Below are 22,860 nucleotides of genomic sequence, written 5' to 3'. Positions count from 1 at the left end.
TAGAACACCTGGTGACTAGTGCCAATCCATCCGTAATCACTCAGGAGAAGATGAGTGAATATAGGATGTAGTTAGCGTGTCAACTATGGGCAAACACTCCATATTTTTTATGTGTATAGAACATGTATTTTTTATTGTACTTTTTATGTATGTAAATACATTCATTTATTTTTTATGTATGTAAAAACATTCATTATATAATTGAACATATATTTTTTATGAAAGTTCAAATTTCAAAGTTCAATATCAGAATTTTATCAGAACATGCATTTTTTATGTATAATAGAGCTACTGCTCTTTTCATTGTATAATTGAACATGTATTTTTTTATGTAAATTCAAAGTTCAAAGTTCAATATCAGAATTTTATCAGAACATGAATAATTGAGCTACTGCTCTTTTCATTGTATCAATGGTATGTAGAACATTATATGGTTCAAGTTCAAAGTTCAAAGATTGAGAGAGCGAGATTGTGAGAGAGAGCGAGATTGTGAGAGAGAGTGAGATTGAGAGAGCGAGATTGTGAGAGAGAGCGAGATTGAGAGAGTATAAAGTTATTGTTTTTTGTTACAAGTATGAAGATTGAGAAAGTATAAAGTTATCCATTTTTGTTACAAGTAGATTGAGAGAGTATGAAGATTGCTATTATATAAATACTCCAGCTTGTTATTGTTATTTGTTTACAAGATGAAAGTATGAAGTATGAAGTGTTACAAGTATGAAGTATGAAAGAGTATGAAGTATGTTACAAGTATGAAAAAGTATGAAGTATGTTACAAGTATGTCATAAGTATGACGAATGAAAAAATGATCAATGGTATTTATAACAAATGAAATGTTACAAGTTAGTTGCAAACTAAACTGGATGAGGGGTGTTTATGTTTCGGTCTCTGGCATTTTCAACACGTCGCATGGTTGTAAGCGGTTCAGTACAATTTTGGCGGTTATTTCCATAATTTCCACACCGACCACATTTTATTTGTCTACGAAATTCTCCTCTAAATGGTATTCTTCTCACTCTCCGTTGCCTGGCTTATGGCACAAACTTCGGAGGAAGGATAATCTTTTCTATGTATCCAGAAGGTCTTTTCCATTCAGATATGTGGCCAAGTGGATTTATAGGCTCCGCATACGTAGTCATTAGAGAGTCCATTGTATAAAATCGACTGCAAAGAGTGTGGATGAGTATATTTCTTTCTTTGGCAGCAATAATTGCATGTGAACACGGGATACCAAGTGAGTCAAATTCCTTACACGTGCATTCCTTCATGTGAAGATTGACAATACTGTCCAATCGATTATCTCGCACGTGTACTCGATAACAATCAATAGGCTCCACCCGATATCGTCTACCCTTATCGGATTCACTTGCCAATCGGGTTTCACAGTAGTCAGAGTGTAATGTCGTTCGAGATGCCCAGTAATTCCTCCGTTCGTAGAACCACGATTGGTGCATTCCTCTAACAAGTTCAATTAAGCATACTATGGGCATTAGTCGATACTCTTTAGTTAAGGAATTGGAACACTCTGCACTGTTGGATGTCATGTTATCATATCTTCGTTCTATTTGGTAAACTCGTGCCCACCTTTGAAGACCGATGTCTTCCAAATATTTCATAATAGCACCGTCTCTAAAACTGCAGAGTTCGTCCCATTTTGTCTGGAACTCTGTCATGCGAAATGCCCTTGCTGCATCTCTAAATATCCCAACAACCGTGTTATCCTTAAAGTTTGTAACCAGATTCTGTTCTATATGCATATGCACAATCCATGAAATGTTGTGGGAAAAAATGCACGAATAGAATTGCCGATAGATACTATCCGGTCAGACACAAACACTAGATTATCAGGTTCTCCGATACTGCATTTCAAGTTTGACATAAACCATTTCCATGACCGATCGGTTTCATTGTCCACTATTGCATATGCTAGTAGGTATAATTGATTGTTCCCATCCATAAAAACCGCAACCAACATGGTGCCTTTGTATTTTCCTTTCAAGTGCGGCCTATCAACAATAATACAAGGCCGACAACTTGCAAAACCTCTAATACAAGGCCTTAATGCCATAAACATATACTTGAAATGCACTTCATCTTCAAGTTTGATCTCAAAGACTAGACCTAGATTCTCTATTTTTTGCGCTTCTCTATAAGCATGTAGTATGGAGTATGAGTATTATGGAGTACCTCTAGTGAGATCATACATGGCTTCCCTTGCACGCCACGCTTTATCATAACTTATGTTCACGCCATAATCTCTCCTCATATCCTCAACGATATGAAAAAGTTTATAAATACGTCCTATTCCCGTGAACTTATCTTTAATAAGCTGACAAACAACCGTAACAGTTGCTTGTCTATGGTCGTGATTCAAAATTCCAATGGAACATGTGTTCGAACTGCGGTACTTTGTGATCTTGAATATATCAAACTCTTCCATTTTGACTTCATGAAGGCTCCACTTACATGTCTTCCCAATGCATTTGACAGTGAACAGAGATTTGGTTGATTTCCTAACCTTAAATTCAAAATTTATGTTGATGGACATAATAGATAATCTCATTTTCAAGTCCTTTTTGTTCAAAAATAGTTGACCAACTTCACCGTCCTCTGTCCCAGATGAAGAGGTGTCAAGCATAATCAACTCTGTCCTATGACTTGAAGACACAAATAGTGGAACCACTGAAGCTGCTATAGAACGACGCACATCTCCATGATCACGATCCATTTCATTCAATCCTGCTGGTTGCTCATTCACATCCACCGAAAGACCACAATCCATATAATCGAACGTTGATGGTACAATGTTGGTAGACAATGGAATATCATCCTCTTCCCGACGAAACTGATATGATTCCTCGTATTGTCTGTCCACAGCCGTATCATCATAACTCACATTTCCAAACCCCATTCTAACCCTTTCGTTCTATTTAGACTTCAACGTTACAGCTATCTGAAATCTACTAAGCTCTTCTCGTTAAAGAAGGAAGTGAACATCATTATCATCCTTTATGCATTGTGGAGGGGCTTCAAATTCAAGATTATATTTAACTTTCAGGATAAGATCAAACTTTGAAGAACTGACTTTTGTAACCCTGTAAATGCAAGATTTAAGTTCTTCATAATTCAATGTATGAGGCACAACAATTCCTTTCAACTGTCCCCCATTATACGAACTTTCATCCTCATCCCAATCACCTCCAAATTGAATAAATAGACACTTTTCTTTCATCCTACAAAGAAAGAGAACATTTGTCATTAAGCTTACAAGTAATTGTAAGTGTACTCTCGCTCTCTCTCATAATCTTGCTCTCTCTCTTACTCTTGCTCTCTTCTTACTCTTCCTCTTTCTTACTCTCTCCCAATACAAAATTTCGTAATGCTACATTTCCAGAAATAACACATCAAAAATAATTAAACAGACTCAAAATAATTCATCTTTCTAAAAAACTGTTCCTTTCTGAGAAAGCCTCGTCTTGGAAATCCCCGTTCGAAAAATCTCTGTTCAACAAAACACCGTCGAAAACCAGAGAAGTAATCACCTTTGAAATAAAGTTTAGAGTTTAAAGAAATCACCATTATATTGTGTTTAGGTATTATTGATTTGATTTGAGGCTTCCGTCGTGAAAATTATCAAATCATTCGTACACTAACGAGCAATCATATCAAACCAGGAAATTTCAAACGAGTAAGGGCAATTTACGTAATTTGATATGACGATGATGTCAGCAGAGGGTCAATTGACATTATTTTTTAAAAATAGGTCATTGACATTTTGGACCCAAAAATAGGGTCATCCGTACAAATTTCCCATTATTTAGAAATCAAATAGAAATCAGCTAAGTACAATTTCAACTTCAATTTCCATTAGCTCATAGTAGGATTTATCAATGTTACAACAATTTTCAATAGCCAATTGCCCTTGATAAAGGACGAGAATAAATCTATACAAGTTGAAAATTTCTGACTAATTTCTTCTTTACAAGGAATTTCTAAGAAAGACATTAGTAATTTAAAAAGATGGTGATGTTATTTATACCATCTTATTTAGAATATGTGACAAAAAGAAGGAAAAAGTTGCGTCGAACATATAGAAATTGACTTAGAAATGCAAAAATTGTAAAATGTCGGAAGCACACCCGCTGACCCCATTGCGATGACAAAAAGGGATGTCCAAGTCTTTGTTTTGCAGGAAACAGGTATCTCCGCATGCGACAATTGCTCGAGGACAAAAAGAGCAACGCATTCGCACCACATGTGACAATCGATCGTGGATAAAAAGAGCAACGCATTTGCACCGCATGCAATGATAGCGACGCATTCGCGAGGATTTTTGAAATTGTACAGCTTTTCTGTTGTACGATCTAACAAATTGAATGTGGAGTAGAGCGGACGTTTCCACCAAGCCTCGGCAGAAAAAGTAATTTTTCAGAGTGGGACCACTGACGAAGGAGGTACTAAGGTCTATAAATAGCTACATCAACACCAAAGAAAGGAGGCTGGTCTGAAGAGACATTCATAGAGAGTCTGGGAGATAGACGAGACAAGTCCGAAAGGAAGTCTCCGGAGCTAGAAATTCATTTATAATCCCGAAGAGAAGCTCTGTGCAAGGGTCATTTTCTACCTGGGGAACTATCCTGAGAAGGAAGTCCTCCACCTCATTCCTTCTACACGCCGACAAGAAAAACAACTCCGATCGGGATCCATGTCAAGACATTGACACGCTGTCCTCATTTGTTCTCACTTTCTGTTCATCAACTGTTATTCATTTCTCAAAAACTTGTTGGATTGCAGTGGACATAATGCCACTGCAAGGACTGAGGATGTGTATGATATGCGTTGCATTGTCTCAATCATGCTTCTAGATAATATATGTGATACTACGCTTTAAAATAATGTATACGATGCTGTTGAGATGCGTTCGTAGTATGTGTTCATATAGTATGTGCATGTCACAAGTTTTCTTGCGTTGGAACCAAGTATAATTCCACCGCAAGTTTCTCAGAGTGATCTGAGGTCGAACATGGGGATTGCGATATTGATGTGATACATGCAATCGAAAACAAAATAATAATGTTTTGTGTTGAAAAGTAAAATGCGGCGACAAATAAATAAACAAACAAATAAATGAATAATTGTGAAGTTGTGCAAGTGTATGAAGGAATGCGATGGCAAGTCTTGTAGAAGATATCAGAATGAGAACGGGTTGGGGGAAAGGACATCACAAGTTTGCTAATCCTGTTGAGGCCGCAACTAAGGTTCTGCCTTCCCTTGGCTTACATCTCTCCGTGATCGGCCACGTTCCCATATATCTATGGTGAATAGGATGAACATTGCGAACGCAAGGTTGTTTCCATCTCTGAAAATACTTCTTGCTTTAGTTAACGCATTCTATCAACCTTCTTTCGAGAGATGGATTAACATCTTCACTTCTGCAAGGAATATCTAAGAAAGACATTAGTAATTTAAGAAAGATAGAAAAGTGTTAAAACTAAGTGGAAAAACTAATAAATAACAGGATTAAGAATATGTGATCCTTCTCTCATGTTGAACCCACAATCGATCGATCAAGCCCATCAACAAAAAATAAAAAAGAGAGATGGATTAACATCTTCACTACTACAAGGAATATCTAAGAAAGACATTAGTAATTTAAGAAAGATAGGAAAGTATTAAAACTAAGTGGAAAAACTAATATAAAAGGATTAAGAATACGCGATCCTTCTCTCATGTTGAACCCACAATCGATCGATCAAGCCTATCAATAAAAAATCAAAAAGAAACAAGAACACCGAAATGATGAACAAAAATTGAGACGAACGATTACTCCAAGAATATTTGATTGCCTCTGCAGTTATGAGAAAAATCTTTCAAAACAGATTCAATTCATTTTGAATTAATTAGTTCTGCAACTACTTTTCCATTTATGTTGATAATTCTAAAAGACAGTTTCTCATCCATTTTTGCCAATGAATTAAATCTTTCAAATCTCATACTAATTTCACAAATTGATTGATTTCTCCTCTCGATCCTGATTTGTATAATTTCATCTCTCTAAAATTAGGGCTTTTACTTCTCTTTGATTTGATCTATCAGTATCTTCCCATCAACCAAGAATGGAAATTTTTTGTAGAATTGATTTAAATCTATGATTAATCGAGCAGAATTCGATGATTTAACATCAAAACTAAGAGATTGAAAATTTGAAGAAACAGCTAATTTTGTTTATTTGAGGCTTGACTTACCTTTTTATATATATATGTTGAAGAGAAAATCCATGGGAAATGCTTCACAAGCACATTTTCTACCATAACTTTGTAGAAAGGTGAAGGCAAAGATGATGGAGAAAGTGAGGCCAAAGGAGTACTTTTGGAGTCAGGAGACGAGAAAAAACCTTGCAAGGACTTTAAAAGAAAAAAAAGTTGGAATTCATACGAGGATAATTCTGGAATAAATAATAAACGAAATATGAGATTTAAATTTTTGCCATATTTATAAAATCACAATGTGGAAGGCACACATGCAAAATACTATTTTGAAATTGACACCTAGTGCAATTTTTCAAAAAAAAAAAACAAAATCTAAAAATATAACACATTTTAAAAATATTTGAAATTATTGACTAGTCAATTTTTAAATTTTTTTAATTTCCAATTTTGAGTTTCGTACCAAAGACTTGAAGTACCAAATTCATAAGTGACTTAACACCAGCAAGCCAACCATCAAGGTTGATTATTATAACGAAACATTAAATATAAATAGCAAATGAAAATGAATTTGAAAGAAACTATTTTTTTAGTCCATAAATTTGCACAATTTTTAAAAACATTTCTTAAAAGTTTGCAATAAGAAATGAGAATAGTTAATAAACAAATTTATTTCTCAAAAAGTAAGAAATGTGAATAATATCAGACCGACCAATTTTTTTTTCTTTTATTGAACTTTAAGGGTATAATATCTATCAGAAATAAACTTGAAAAAATGGCATAGATGACCCAAAATGAATGGTACAAATTAAAATATTTGTGTATTTGTGTACCGTAATATTTGTTTACAAAATCAAACGAAGAAGAAGGGTTTAGTTTGGCTATTTGCTGTTTTTATGGAAGTGCCCTTGAGAGGGATCGAAAAGAAAAGAAATCGTATGAATGTTTGGAAAGGACAAGGAAAGGACAAATAAGATGGTCAGTAGCTAATAGAAGCTACCACTTATAACACATTATCGATGATAGAAGCTACCACTAATAGCACGTTATCGATGATAGAAGCTACTATTAATAGTACGTTATTGATGATAGAAGCTACCACCGATAGCATATTATCGGTGATAGAGAGCTATCGCTGATAGCATGATATCAATGAGATCATTGATAGCATCTTATCAGTGATGTTATCAGTGAAATAAGTTATTGCTGATGACCATGATGAAGGAACTCTTATACAAGAGTACCTATGAGCGGAAGTGGATATTTCCAATTTCATTGTGACGGAATTTCCACACATAAATTCTAACATACAGATATGCATGGAAAACACTAATTACTAGCATGCTTTAAAAGATATACAAAAAATCGAGAGACTTACCAGTTGAAGACAGTCTTCACAAGAACTTGGTCCAACAGTGAACGAACTATTCTCGTTCCTATTCGTTCAGGAAACAATCGCCTAGCAGTAACGATCGTCTACACGATCAGCGGCGCATAAACAACAGCGAACGAGGACGACACCATCACTCAAAGTGCTCAGTATTCTCATGCATTTAGTCAATCATATCATATATAATTAACCAGTTCAATTATATCATATATAGTCGAACTCCCTCTTGCCAATTTGAACATTTCAAACTGACCCAAAAATTGATTCTCAACTTTTATCCAAGCTACCAAGGGGACCTTATGGACCTATGGCTCGAAGTTCCAACAATACGTGAATAGCTGACTAAACTCTTCAACCTTGAATTCTTTGAACTTTTCAAAGAATTCAGACTTTTGTTGCATTAGATAAACATACCCATACCTAGAGTAATCATCAGTAAAATTGATAAAATACTCATAGCCACCTCTGGCTCGTACATTCATAAGACCACAAAGATCATAATGTACTAACTGAAGAGGCTCTTTGGCTCGATAACCTTTTTTAGTAAAAGGTCTTTTAATCATCTTACCCTCAAGGCAAGATTCACTCACCAGTAAAGAATTTTCTTCTAATTGACTTAGAAGTCCATTCTTCACCAATCTTTAAATCCTATTGAGATTGATGTACCCTAATCGAAGGTGCCATAGTTGGGCATTTTCTTTTGGAGAAATTCGTTGATGTTTAGATTGAGTTACGACAGTTTTAAACAATTTGTGATATTGAGGGAACTTAAGGCTAACGGTCTTAGCATATACAAGTTACTTTCCAGATATGTTGTACAAATTTGAACACCATCTTTATGAATAAACACTTTATCCACATTAAAAGAAAACGTATTTTTACATTGTAACAGACACTTTACAGAAAAAAAGGTTCCTCTTAAGTTCAGGAACAACATAGACATCATTTAAAACTAGAAACCTATTCTGTAAAGATAAATGGATGCCTCCCACTACCACAGCTGAGACGACGTGCCTGGTGCCTACTCACATCGTCATCTCACTAGCCTCCAGTTGTCACCAGGATCTAATCCCCTGAAAAGAAGAACAAACGTGATTAGTGGCACCCGAATCAATTATCTAGGCAGAATCATCATTCTCCACTAAACATGTTTCTAGTACAAGTAAATCATAATTACCTTTATCTACCTTGGCCTTAGTCTTGGCGGCCTTCCTTTCCTTCAACCAGCGAGGACAATTCCTCTTCTAGTGTCCGTCCTGATTGCAGTGGAAACATTTTTCCTTTTCAACCGGCGGCGGACGCCTTCTTGGGACAATAGGTGGCGGGTTAGCATATGCTTTCCCTTTCCCCTTACCACCCTTCTTCTTCTTCCCCTTTGCAGAGTTAGAAGTAGAAGGTGCAGACTTTGTTCCTGAGGTCAAACCTCGATGGAACGTCCTAGAGGATGAAGCAACATTTGCCTCAGCTTTTTTCCTCTCCTTACTTTTCAGTAAAGATTGGTATGTCTGCAACTCGTTGAAGAGAGTTATAAGGGTGTATTTCACTTTGTTAAGAATCACATTGCTAACAAAGTGCAGGAAGCTCTCTGGCAAAGAATGCAGGATTATGCTAATCTGACTGCCCTCATCGATAATAGACCCATTCAACTCCGCCACATTGAGGTGGACCATCATGTTAAGCACATGTTCACGAACAGAGGTGCCTTCCTCCATTTTGGAGTTGAATATGTATTTAAGAGCCTTGTGTTGAGCTGTTCAGACGGTTGTCCAAACATCCCCCGCAAGGACTCCATGATCTCACGCGCTGAGACCATGGGCTCATGCTTCTTGGCCAACACGTCATTAAGACTTGCCAAGATATAGGCTCGGGCCTTTTCATTTGTCAATGTCCATCGCTCATACGCCTCCCAAACATTTCGAGCGACGTTGGGAGTTGGAATAGGAGGATAGACCTCCGTAAGAGCAAACATGAGATCCTCGATGATTAGAATAGTCATGATCATATGTTTCCATGTTAAAAAGTTGTCGCCAATAAGTTTCTCAGTGTTAAGCAAAGCTAAAGTAGTTGTAGCCATTTTTAAAACTTGTTGCTGAAAAACGAACAAACTTTTATAAGATTTTTCTAAACCACATTTTAACTAATTATTTTAGAAAAACAGTTTCCAAGTACACTAAGTGTTTAAAACTTCTATTTTGCAATGATGCCTCAGCGAGGCAGGACAAACGTCACCGGTGGGGTGATCAGATGCTTCTTCACTGGATAAGATTTTCTCAACCATTAGACAGAACCAACTCTTGGAACTGAACCTAACAGCCACCATTTATTTGGTCCAGAACTGTTAACCTTTAACAATTCCGCATAAGTGTGACCCCTCGCTTTCGGCGCCAGAGTCCCACCCTAATGAGCCTACCGTAGGGAAGAAGTAGATTAGGACAAGAGTCTAAGTAACCTTATCCTCTTACAGGATATTAAATAAAGAAACATGCAAAAATGTCATCCTATAGGGGGACACTCCCATGGTGCCTCAAGGCGATGCGCAGAAACTTTATTAAATCCAACGAGGGTGACCGTGGGATATGTTATCGCACTTCCTGCTCCCACTTACTATGAACACTCTCTCCATCCACTTTGATATTGACCTATCCAAATACCATCCTTTAGATCTCACAGTGTGGACTATGTAGGAGAAACGTGAAAGGTTTAAATGAAGCATCATATGCCCCAAGTACCTCCTACTAAATGTTCTACCTAGGGGTTCATTAACTTAGACAATCCAGCTACTGATTTTAGTCTAAGTCATCTTGTTAAGTCTGCTCATAAACTACTTTTGTCTATGAAATATGAACAAGTTCAAGTAGTCACATTTAAACACTTTAATGGACTGTCCTTAACTTGTATGCATGCATCATATCTATCTAATTCACCTTTCCAGTTAGGTTCCCAGGTAGGGGTGTTACGTTTCCGTCAACTTAAATACCCCAGCCTAGACAAAACTCGCCTTAGACAAAAAGGTCCCTTATAGATAGATTTGCTACACTTTAACCTTTTATTAGTCAATTTAATCCTATTAAACTGATTAAAAGATTAAAGCCTAAGGGTTGCTAATCATATTAGAACCATGATCTTAGGTCTATGTCATCCAAGTTTTAAACATTTTAAAACCATGAATTAATCCTAAGTGAGCATGCATGTCTTTCTTATTGCTTTTAATTTTAGTTTCTCTTTAGCCTTTAAAAAGAAAGAACTAAAACACATTGTATATAAAAAAGTATTTATAACGTTTATAAAGAAACCTATGTGTCATGCTTCATGCAATGTCCAGTCATTACTATACATAACTTTTATATACATGTAATAACCAAGCAAACATGTTTTCCATACACCCTTATACTATAACAATTATAATATAAAGATGATGCATGTCAATGCTTTTTATGCATGCATAAATATAACTCTTATATTATATGATGCATGAGCATGCTCTTACATAATTTTAAATCATGCTTCTCTAAATTATAACATTTATAATAAAGAGATGATGCATGGCCAATGCAGAACCTAAGGTGGGATTTTTCTATATGTGCATACCATATGACATATAATAAACATACTTCTCATGTATAAACCAAAGTTTAATGAACCGAGATGAACCTTTACAAAATCGGAATGAAAAAATTCTACCTATTACATTTTTCTCACGAGCAAACCGGTTCACAGGCGAGCCGGGTCTTGAATCGTCGAACGAAGCTCCACTGTTTAGTAAACACCTCCAAGTAAACGATCGCTTAGCACATACTAGACGATAGTGCGAAAAGCTAAACGATCGCTTAGACGACAACGACTTGTGAAGCCTAATCATCTAGACGATCGCTTAACATGCAAAAAGGTAAACGATTTGCTGCGCCTTTACTTTGCAATCGTATAGTCAGTTACTAAGCGATGAGGCTTGCTGAGTTATACAATCGTCTAGTGCGCGCGCATGTTACCCGAGCATCCGATACTCAGCGATTGCCTATCCCATCATCTACACGACCCGACCAACACTTGGTCGTCTTTTTCCTCGAAGAAGAGCAACCCTTGCTCCGATCTTCTTCACGAACGACTCAAAACTCAAACTAACTTTGAAATTACAAACTCGATAGCAATTAATTATGCCAAGAAACGCAGGGGCTTTTACAATTAACTGAAATGTAAAAGAATTATCATACCGAGGTTTCATCTAAAAAAACTCCATTAATCCATACATCCACAAACGATTTAACTATTAAAACAAAAAGAAGATATACTGCACCCACCGAGAATGTATATGCTATACTTTGTATCAATGAAATTGGAATATCAGAAACCTGACTCTGATACCAATTGAAGAAACTCTTATACAAGAGTACTTATGAGCAGAAGCGGATATTTCCAATTTCATTGTGACAGAATTTCCACACATACATTATAATATACAGATATGCATTGAAAACACTAATTACTAACATGCTTTATAAGATAAATATAAAAAACTGAGAGACTTACCAGTTGAAGACAGTCTTCACAAGAACTCGGTTCAACGATGAACGAACTCCTCTCGTTCCTACTCCTCCAGCAAACAATCGCCTAGCAGCACTACGGTCGTCTACACAATTAGCAGCACACGAACAACAGCAACCGGGGACGACACCCCACTCGAAGCCCTCAGTATTCTCGGAGTGAAAATCCAAAGGGTGGACTTTAATGGAATTGGTAGAGGGGAGGAGGAAAAGCAATTGTATACTACAAAAGCAAGTGGGAGAAAAGGAATGACTATCGTATAGTCAGGTGCTTGATCATCTAGGTTGAGGTACACAATCGTGTAGTAAATGCTAACAATCGTCTAGCAAAGGTAAGCGATCGTTTAGATAATCGTGGGCGATCAATTAGAAACGCAGGCGTGCGATCGTTTAGGAAGGCGGGCACTATCATAGGCTCTCAACACTAAGTGATACAAGGATTTCACACCGTGAGCAAATTAGCATGTGTAGCAAAATGAAAACTATTTTCATTTTATTCTTCAGTTACAAGAACTGAATTCAACTTCCAACTTTTGCACGAATCCAGAGAAAATTTCGGTCAATTATCTCAAAATCGCCTTATTAATAAAATAATGAATATAATCATATTATACTCTTAACCTATAGTTTGATATCATATGTCAACTGTAGTGTTTTCTTCTCTACTTGATATAAATCATATTTATATTCAATTTTCTTCAAAATAATATATCTCATACAATTAGTCAATCATATCATATATAATTAACCAGTTCAATTATATCATATATAATCGAACTTCCTCTTGTCAATTTAAACATTTCAAACTGACCCAAAAACTAATTCTCAACTTTTATCCAAGCTACCAAGGGGATCCTATGGACTTATGGCTCGAAACTCCAATAGTACGTGAATAGTTGACTAAAATTTTTAGCCACGAGATCCATCGTCCGTTAACTGTCAGGCATTCCACTAAAGAATATACAGTTGAACTCTTCTTACCACAGATATATTTCTGCGTCCATCGGGTATAACCAATCATGAGTACGATAATCCTTCATAGATGCTCGTAAGTACAGTTGGGCCAATTTACCATTTTACCCGTGTAGTTATATCTTACTCGTTAAGTACGACTGATCCCTTTAATGAACAATACAACATAGTCCAACTATGTCTGAACACCTCTTGGACCAGGAGAAGATGTGTGGCGTCACATCGTTCAAGCCCTGAAATCAACCCTTAAGGGAGCTATCTATCTACTTACCTTTGCTTCGGGAAAGGAGTGAATTCCATCTTGTGTAGTTGAGTTCCCAGCTCCCAAATCAGATGAATCCCCAAAGTGGTAGGTTTGAGTCGGCGGCCTGGCCACTCATACCCATGCCAATCAAAGGACCGCCCTCAATGGCAGGAGTTCCCAACTCACTCAGGATTGAGGTCATGTTACCTATGCTCATCTTAGTGAAGTGAAGTCTCTATCATGAACGGTGTTATATAACGTGGTTAGGTCTTATACAAACTCTTTGTATAGGACTCCCCCGTTCGCATGTCCCCTACACGAATGATCAGGATCGGATCATCTGTGACAAGTCACAACACTTGTAACTATTCCATAAAGCAGGCCGCATTCATAGTGTTACCAGGATAAGGTTTCCCTCCTATATCCATAAACTACAGATCATTATGGTTATCACTTAAGACATGATCTACTTGTATGTCACCACATACATGCTTAAGTTGCATAAAGATAACCAGAGATTTTAGTTTATTGGTTTGTGGTAAAGCAAATAAAATATTCAGATGAGCAAAATCAAGAAGTGAAGTAAATATCATATATTATACATCACAAGCGTTCATACAAACTATTTACGAACTACAGGACATGAGACTTTAAGGCATCAATCCTAACACATGATACAAGTGATATTACTAATATCGGTGATAGAAGTTAGGTGAAATCTATATATCGAGTTTCTTTGAAAGTTCATAACTAGTTATAGAAGTCTATCATTGCTAGCCTTAAGTGTAATTATTTCAAGGTTGATTCTAATTTATGAAAGTTTATCAATGATGGCGACTGATAGCTACTATCAGTGAAGCCACGTTAGAAGATTATTAGTGATAGTTACCGTGTTAATCTTTCAAAAGTTTATAGTGATTTATGAAAGTTTATCAGTGATAGCCACTGATAGTTTTCCATCACCGGTATAGCTCAATCTTTCAAAATTACTGGTTTTCTTTCAATGTTGATAACTACTTAATAAAAGTCTATAATTGATAGCCACCGATAGTCTTAACTGTTAATATTTCAAAATTGATTCCAATTAATAAAAGTGTATTAATGATAGTCATTGATAACTTATAGCAAATTAAAAGCTAATATTTGAAGATTGTATTAATATTTATCAAATTGAAAGTTAACACTGATAGCAACTATCAATGATAGCAATTGATAGTAGCTATCAGTGTCTATCATTGATAGCAGCTATCAATGATAGCTTTCAATTTGAGAAAATCGGGAAGAAGCGAGCAAAATGGTGGCCAGGTGTGGTCTTTTTAGTCTTTTACCATTTTTTGTTCTATATATGCAATTATTTTATTTTTGTACTACATATTCTATTATTTTCAGCTTGAATTCTATTTATGCAGCAAGCCATTTTTTTTATGAGAAAATTTTACAGATAGAAAAAATGTCAAACTATTTATAGAAATAGCAAAAAGACACTGATGAACTTCTATCACTTTCTATCACCGATAGACTCTGATAAACTTCTACCAACATTTATCAACCTCTATTAAAGAAAATTAAAATTTTTCTATTTTGTGTAAATAATTTTCCTTATTTTTACAATTTTTGAAAATTTCCTTTTTTTTTTTTTATTTTAGTACAATAAAAGCGGAGATTCCACCAAATTATTAATACGAGATATATGAGTTGAATGTTCACTTTGACTAAGTATACATAATTAAAAAATAGACCAATGAAATTTAATATTGATATTACATCGAATTTGCCTATTTATCCTATATATTATATTTATGAATAATAAGTTTTTGGTATATTAATGATAAATATGGCAAGTGCGTGTCTCTATCATTGAAAGATATTTAGGTGATGAATTGTTTGCTTTTTGTTTTTTGTTTTTTGTTGTCTTTTTTATTTTTATTTTTATTTTTTATCATGCACTTGGCTTTCATATCTTTCAATCATTTTGTTGTCTAATTCAGTATATTGGCATATCTATCATTGCTATAATTTATTTACCACATAATTTTGGAATATTGTAGACTTCTCCAATTTATTTCTGAGAAAAAAAAAATGGAATTCTTATTTTTTTTTTTTTTTTTGGGTAAAATATCATGAATTTTTTTGGGACTTTTATTGTTCCAAATCAAGCCTGTCTATATTTCTATGTTTTGAATTTTTGTTTTTATGAAGAAATTGTTTATATATAAACTTAAGATATATATTTAGATTTATCGTCTATTGCATCCATTCTTATGTAGCACACTTAATTATCCAACACAGTTTAATATATGACAAAAAAAAAATTAAATAATTTTTGTTATAACAAATAATTATTCTTTTTATTCTAATTTTTACACTTGTACCCATTAGTATTTCACTAATGTTCACCATTAGTCTTAGATATAACTTTTAATTAATTAACTAAAAATAATTATCGTATGATCTTTTTAGAAGAAATTATCATATGATTTTTGTTAGTACAATTGTTGAAATGTTCAAATCATAGACTTCTTGATCACTAACATATATAATATGTTAGTTGAACTATGATCACTTTAACATCATATGAAAATTTTTAATTAACTTTAATAGTGGCAAAATATTTGGGGACTCATTATCCTATCTCACTTATTTGAATTGTTTGTGGACTCATTTTCCTTCCATGTTTCGTGTTCACCATTTTATTTTCCTCCACGTATCGTATGTCACATTTCATTTTCCTTCCACTTCACGTGTATCGGTAGTCCTCTCTCTCACGTCTCTCTCAATCATATTCGATCATACTCGATCGTTCATACTCGATCGTTCATACTCAATCATGCTTGAACATACTCGACCATACCCGATCATACTCGATCATTCATACTTGATTATACTCGATCATATTTGTTCATACTTGATCATAGCAGAATTAAATTCGATCATACTCGATCGTTCATACTCGATCATGCTTGAATATACTCGATCATATTCGATAGTTCATACTCGATCATGCGTGATCATACTTGGTCATACTCAATTTTACCCGATCGTTCATACTTGATCAATATTGCATGCATTTATTAGGCAAGACTAACTAATTACATTCTTGGTATTTACAAGTTGGTTTGTTATTATTTTTTATAACTTCTCCTAATCTCTTATTCCATATCATATATTTGTTGATTTTTTGTGACATACAAATGGCACGTGACATGTGGCCATAGATATAAATACAAATATTATTTTGTAAAACCATTTAACTTTCTTAATGAAAAGTTTGGAATGAATAATATAAAATCGAACTGTATACCATATCTTGATATTGGAAAGAATTAATAAAAAAAACAATCAATGTATTATTCCAAATAGAATTGATATAATAATTGGATTATAATTTTTTTTTTTAAAAAATAATATTCATCCAGGCAAATTATTCTAAAGTACAAAAATTGAACTAGATAATACTGACATATAGACCCTGCAGACCCAAATACAGACATGAACTCAGATATAACAACTCTTCTGCACACCCAAACACAAACATATCAACTCAAACATAACAACTCTACACACCAAAACACAGACATCAAAACTCCTAACATCCTATATCATCTCAACACCCCAAACAATTCTTAATGATAAACTATATCACTGGTAAGAGTGATTATCTCGCAATAGGAGTCTATCAATAAAGTCTAGCACTGATCTCTTTTTTAAAATTTTGATATACACTTAATTATTAATCTTATAAATAGTTACCGATTTGCAATTACCCTATAACTAAACCTAAACTTCAAACTGTAATTTAACCAAAAATTAGTTTTGACATGATAAACCACTTAACATTTCTCATTGAAAGTTCCTGTCCCCTGAGTAAATCACTTGAGAAGATAGTAGAGGCAGAAATATCCAAGTAGACATTCACTGAATCACTCTCTCCCTAAACCTGTATGCGTATAACAGAAAGAAATCCCAGAAACCTCCTAAAAAGATCAAGCATGCTACGATATAGGTTCCTGATGAACTATTATCATATCTCATACATTAGATCATTTGATGTAATTGCAATAAGAAAGTCTGAAGATAATCAAATCCATAGTTCTATTGGCTCTAAACCAGAGTAAAATCATACATATAGTTTCACATGGTAATTTAGTTATGGGCAAAGCCCGTCCTAGTAGTATGGCATGTATCGCATAGGCCTTCGGAAACGGGGTGTCTTCCTGCAGCAGGATGTGAGGAAAATGATTTGAGTATCAACCCCTCAAAGATATTAATCTATATCTGTGTGTGTGTGTGTCATGCAGGAAACTTACCCATATCCTCCATATGGTGAGTAAAAATAAGGGGGCACGTAAGGCCTCCTGGATCGATAACCCATGTAAGGACTGTAACGCTGAGGAAAATACTGCTTCATCCCAGGAACATTTGTTCGCTTTTGTTGAACCTGAGATTAATAGAATGACATTAAAACCATTTGTCAGAAGTTATTAGAACTTGAACTACATATACAGATAATGGCGCCAATAATAGAATGTATAATTAGTATGCCAATGTCCAATACTTGACAGAACATAAGCATAAATCATCCTTCTCCGATGAACTACCTTCAATTGCCTTCCATGCAACTCTGACTCATTTAAAAGGAGTGCCTCCTGAACAGCTTCGGCTTCAACAAACTCCACATAAGCGAAGCCCTTAGGATGACCAAATTTATCCGTGAGAATAGTAACTCTGTTGACAGTACCACAAGATTGGAAATGCTGCTGCACTTCTTCAGGTGTACATGCATAATCAACCTGCAAGTTTCAATTCCACCTTAAAGATTATTTAATCAGACGCATAATTTTCCATAAAACACAAACTACATCTTAAAAGAAGCATGGAAACAGATAACAGTATAATACCAAAGAGAACCATCTAAAAAAGTAGGCATATTTCATTACAATCCAAAGTAATAAACAGCTCAAACATGTTCATTGATTCTCTTTTAATCTGATCAAAGGACCGTGTGATCCTTAATCTTAAAAGTTAAAACTTGAAAAAAAGATGAACCAATCTTCATGCATAACTGCTCCTAGAGCAACTGAAAAGTAATTGACTTAGTGTACAATATTTACTCCAACATCAGTAACCGATGGTCATGTCTTCAAAGAATTTTTTAGTTTTATCTTTACTTTTGTATGCATCATGGCGCATGCCAACCACAGAAGGCTCTTTTAATTTCATTTAGTTTGCAGACATATCAATTATAAAATCAACCCCAACCCTATTATTTAACCACAACAAAAGGAGACAATTAAGACAATCTTAAGCAATCGACATTCTAACATCTCTTGGGGACGTGTTTCTCATCCATAAACGTGTAGTGCTATTATGGTTCATGAGAGCTAATTTAAGTGCATGTCTAGTAATTACCACCTCTCCTCAAGCATTGTCCACTCTTAAAAATACACAGTTCATTTGGCACCAAGTATATATATCTCCTTCAGACAGGATAAACTACGTGAGCAATTCTCATCCCCCATCTCCATAAATCCTAAAACTGTCCTAACGACTACTTAAAACTCTCCACCCCTCAACTTCAAGTTTTAATTTAATTGACACTGACGTCAAATAAATCACTCATTGGTAACTGCCAAGCGGCCTATCATGGAGGGATACTGTGCCGTAAATGAAAACTCAATATCTCTTCTACTTAGATAGCCTACTTATTTGAAGCATAGACTTGCTAGAAACACAACTCTTATATTACAAGGCACTCAGAAGTCAAAACCTCACAAAATAAAATTAAAAGGAAGGAGGAAATAAATGAGGGGGATTCTCAAAAATAGAAAAATAAGGAAAATTATTTACACAAAATAATAAAATTATAATCTTCTTTGATAGAAACTGATAGAAGTCTATCAATGTCTATCAGTGATAGAAACTGATAGAAGTCCATTGCTGATAAACGCTTGCTAGAAGTCTAGTGTTCTTTTTGCTATTTCTATAAATAATTTAACATTTTTTCTATCTATGAAAATTTCCCAATAAATTATGCTAAAAGCTATCAAGAGGATGAAACTGATCCACTGAGGTATAGATAATTGCCAGTGACAAATTTCCAGTAAGCAATACCTGCGAGGGAGATAAATAGAACCAAGATATGGAAATCAAAGCTACAAGAAAAGCAAAATTATGCACCCTCCCAAGGACAGTTAAATAGCCCTCATTTATGAAGCATAAGTTACCATTACCATCATTCCCAGCAGCAACAATGCTCTGCAACTAACATTGCATGCAAATGACTTGCCTCCATAGATGTGATCATGCCCTCATGTATTGAAGTTGAAGCTTCTCTAATTCACATTCCCATCCCTACCTAAGTTCAAATGAACTAAATCAACCAACATCATTTTCCCAATCTTCACATTCCTTTTCCTCTTTTTCTTTATTCTCAGCTACTCAGTTCCACTCTATCAATTACAAAGGTTTCTTTTCCATCTTGTACTATCTTTTTGAATATTCCTTTTTCTCTTTCTTTTTTTTCTTTTCTTTTCTTTTTCTTTTCTTTTCTTTCTTTCTTTTTTCTTTTTTCCGTAAACAGGAGAAACTTCTTTTCTTTTGTTTTGATCTTTTTTTCCTTCAATTTGTTTCAAACATGATAAGATTTTCTTTCTTTTACTGCTTGAATACAATCCTAATGACAAAATAAGTAATTTTTCCTAACAGAATTATATTGCAATCATCCCAGAGCAAATACTGAGAACTTCGTGTAAAATGAATGACCCTGCGATCATAGTGAGACAAATAAGTTAAACATCTACTCTGACATGGTGAAGAAGCACATCCACAACATAACAAAGGAATAAAGAATAAAAACAAACATAGGGCAAGAGTTCTAGCTAAATGGATACATCAACACTTAACACTTCAAGTTAAAACTAAAGCCAGCAAAAGGCCTGATAACGCACACAAAACAGGGACCAAACTGATATATCTAAAACTCTCGCTTTCAGGCCTTAAGTAATACGTGATTGCAATATCTCTGACTTGAGTTCGTGGAACTCCAAATACCAATAAAAACGAAAACGAACTCAAAATCATTTTATCAAACCCTAGTTAGATTTAACTTGAGATAGATAAAAGGTAAAAGTTTAACACAGCAACTGTTGTGCAGGAATAAATAACATCTACGTAAACCTAATCTTCGCCTAGGATATGCTCATCTACAGAAATTAAAACCAAAACAAATTAGCTAGTAGTGTAAGCTGCATTTGTCAGGTTGCAAAACAAACATTATCAAGATCAGCATGCTTGTGAAATGGCATTTGATCAATTGAAAAGTGCACTATATGAAGAATAACGTTAGAAACTTATATCAAGACCATAGTTCTCATCTCACGTTGCCAACAAACACGGATCTTGAATCTGCTTCCTCTTTGCTTTCTTGACTTACAGCCGAACCAGCAGGATCTGTAAAAGACATCGTAATCAGGTAAACTGAAGGTTCTACAGTAGCTTCATACGAAATTTCAAAATTAATATAGTCTAAGGTAGTTCGAGATGGAGGTAAACCTTGAACAGCGCCCATTTCCTTTTCTACTTTGGCTTGCATTTCGCGAAGAGCAGCTGCTTCCTCCTCCATCTCCTTCAATCGTTTCTTCATCTCGTCCAGCTCCTGCAGTATCCACAGAACACAACAAATTTACATACCATAGAGATGAAGCTTTCATGACACAAGCATACCGATCATCGATCTATATGGTTGTGAGGAAGGGGGCAGAGGAAACCTTGATGGCGTCGTCATCGGCGGCAGACATGTCAATGTCGCCCTCCTCGACCGGGATCTCTCCGCCGTAAACCTCGTGCTCCTCTTCGTCCATTTCCGTTCTTCCCTGTGTCCGAACCGGCGTTTGCAATAGGATATAGGGTAATCTACACTCTAGAAAGCCCAACCGTGGACCATTTTATAATGAACACTGAACAGTTAAGAGACAGACTGATTTCAAAGGGCTGTTTATTAAGGTCCCAAGCCTGAGTCAACAACCCAAGTCCATGAGAGCTCAGCCCAAATACTTGACCTTTGGTTCATGGAGCTCTCCATTACAGTTCCTAAATTGCAATGAACTGGATTAGGGTTTGTCTCAAATTTACTCCACACTAAAGTCAGTTTAAGTATAGAATTTAGCTTTGTACCATGAAAGTGCTTAATTTTTACAATCTCTGTCTGGCATCTTTATAGTAGCAAGTCGATGCACATATAACCATACTTCAATCCCTCAAACCATTACTTACATTTTTTAAGATCACTATCTTTTCTTTCTTGATGCATCTCTTGCGAGTAAGATAGTAGTTGAGCATGAGTTTTTTTGTTCATTTTTCTCTGCATGATTTGTGTCCTTCTTTTTAATGATGTTGTTTTGTAATTAATTGTTGTTTAATTAAAAAAATCTTTTAAAAAAAGTTAATTAGTACATCTCAACTACAGTAAAATAGCTAATAACAACCTTTGCCAAAAATGGACACAAATTTATCATGTTTTTTTTTTTAATTTAGCATGTTTAACTTTTTTGTAGTCAAAACAATTATTTAAAAAAAAAATACAACAAGTGTAGGGATGGAGGATTGAACCTCTAATCTCTAGAGAGAAAGATCATGTCTAGGTTAAATTCACTTTAACATCAAAACAACTAATTTATTATTCAATGGACATGTCACGTCATTATCTAATGGAAAATTGTTTTAAATGAAAAAACTACTAAAAATATTTTCAAATATAGAAAGATGTTGCAGACTATCAGTGATAAATATTGATAGACATCTACCATTGTCTTCAATGATAGATGGTGTGGTGTATACCAAATAAGAGAATTTTATTAATGATCAAAAGTTATCGAAATATTATTGTTTTGATAACTTTATAAATAAACTAATCATGACTTTATTTACAAATAAGCTAATCATAAAATCCTAGTAAACCAAAAAAACTAATCCTAATCCTAATCAATCAAGGAAAGTAACCATAATCCTAATCAATTATGAAACTAATTCTAAACCTAATAAATCATAAAAAAAAAATAAAAAATAAAAAAATAAAGACTACATCATAATCCTTCCCCTTAAAATCAAACTCTCCCCCAAGATTTCTTCAATTATGGTGCTAATTGGAAGCCCTTAGGAGCATTGTATGGATAAATGTCGGCGATATTAAATATTGGATTAATGTGTAAATCTAATGGAAGAACAAGTTTGTAAGCATTGGCTCCATAAGCTTGGGTTATTTAAAATGGTCTAAGGTTTCTGTTTTTTAGTTTGTTGTAGGTCCCAGTCGAAAAGTGATTCTTCCTCAAGTTAACCATCATTAGATCCCCTTCATTAAATTGGTGAAAAGTTTATGCTTGTTTGCAATCTTCTTATAAGTCTCATTGGCTTGGTTAATATTGGCTTGTACTTCTTTATGGAGTTTAACATTTCGATCAACCATTGACTCTACTTCACTGCTAATATCAATAGAAGTAGGTAAGTTTATCAAA

General features: G+C 34.8%; 1 protein-coding gene across 3 annotated transcripts; it reads right to left on the bottom strand.

Moving 5' to 3' along the window:
- Positions 1-17,240: 17,240 nt before the first annotated feature.
- On the bottom strand, positions 17,241-21,376 carry LOC120073789 (polyadenylate-binding protein 3-like). 3 transcript variants are annotated; one of them, XM_039026631.1, is made up of 6 exons: positions 21,118-21,342; positions 20,903-21,005; positions 20,730-20,800; positions 17,950-18,141; positions 17,659-17,789; positions 17,241-17,565 (listed from the first exon to the last, which is right to left on the bottom strand). In XM_039026631.1, exons 1-6 carry the CDS (start codon positions 21,208-21,210, stop codon positions 17,517-17,519), a joined length of 639 nt encoding a protein of 212 aa, XP_038882559.1. In that variant the 5' UTR covers positions 21,211-21,342; the 3' UTR covers positions 17,241-17,516. The 3 variants fall into 3 exon arrangements, with proteins under 3 accessions (XP_038882559.1, XP_038882560.1, XP_038882558.1); XM_039026632.1 differs by lacking the exon at positions 21,118-21,342 and adding an exon at positions 19,582-20,114 and having other exon boundaries at positions 20,903-20,969; XM_039026630.1 differs by having other exon boundaries at positions 20,730-21,005; positions 21,118-21,376.
- Between the last annotated feature and the right edge of the window lie 1,484 nt (positions 21,377-22,860).

Source organism: Benincasa hispida, chromosome 3, assembly GCF_009727055.1.
Source record: "Benincasa hispida cultivar B227 chromosome 3, ASM972705v1, whole genome shotgun sequence".
NCBI classification, from domain to species: domain Eukaryota; kingdom Viridiplantae; phylum Streptophyta; class Magnoliopsida; order Cucurbitales; family Cucurbitaceae; genus Benincasa; species Benincasa hispida.
This window is presented reverse-complemented; position numbering and strand designations above follow the sequence as displayed.

Excerpts from the sequence above, each read along its gene's own strand:
- LOC120073789 (XM_039026630.1), bottom strand. The coding sequence starts at position 21,210 with ATGGACGAAGAGGAGCACGAGGTTTACGGCGGAGAGATCCCGGTCGAG. Across the intron at positions 18,142-20,729 it reads GATCCGTGTTTGTTGGCAAC|GTTGATTATGCATGTACACC; the intron begins GTGAGATGAGAA and ends TGAAACTTGCAG. Across the intron at positions 17,566-17,658 it reads TCACCATATGGAGGATATGG|GAAGACACCCCGTTTCCGAA; the intron begins GTAAGTTTCCTG and ends ATCCTGCTGCAG.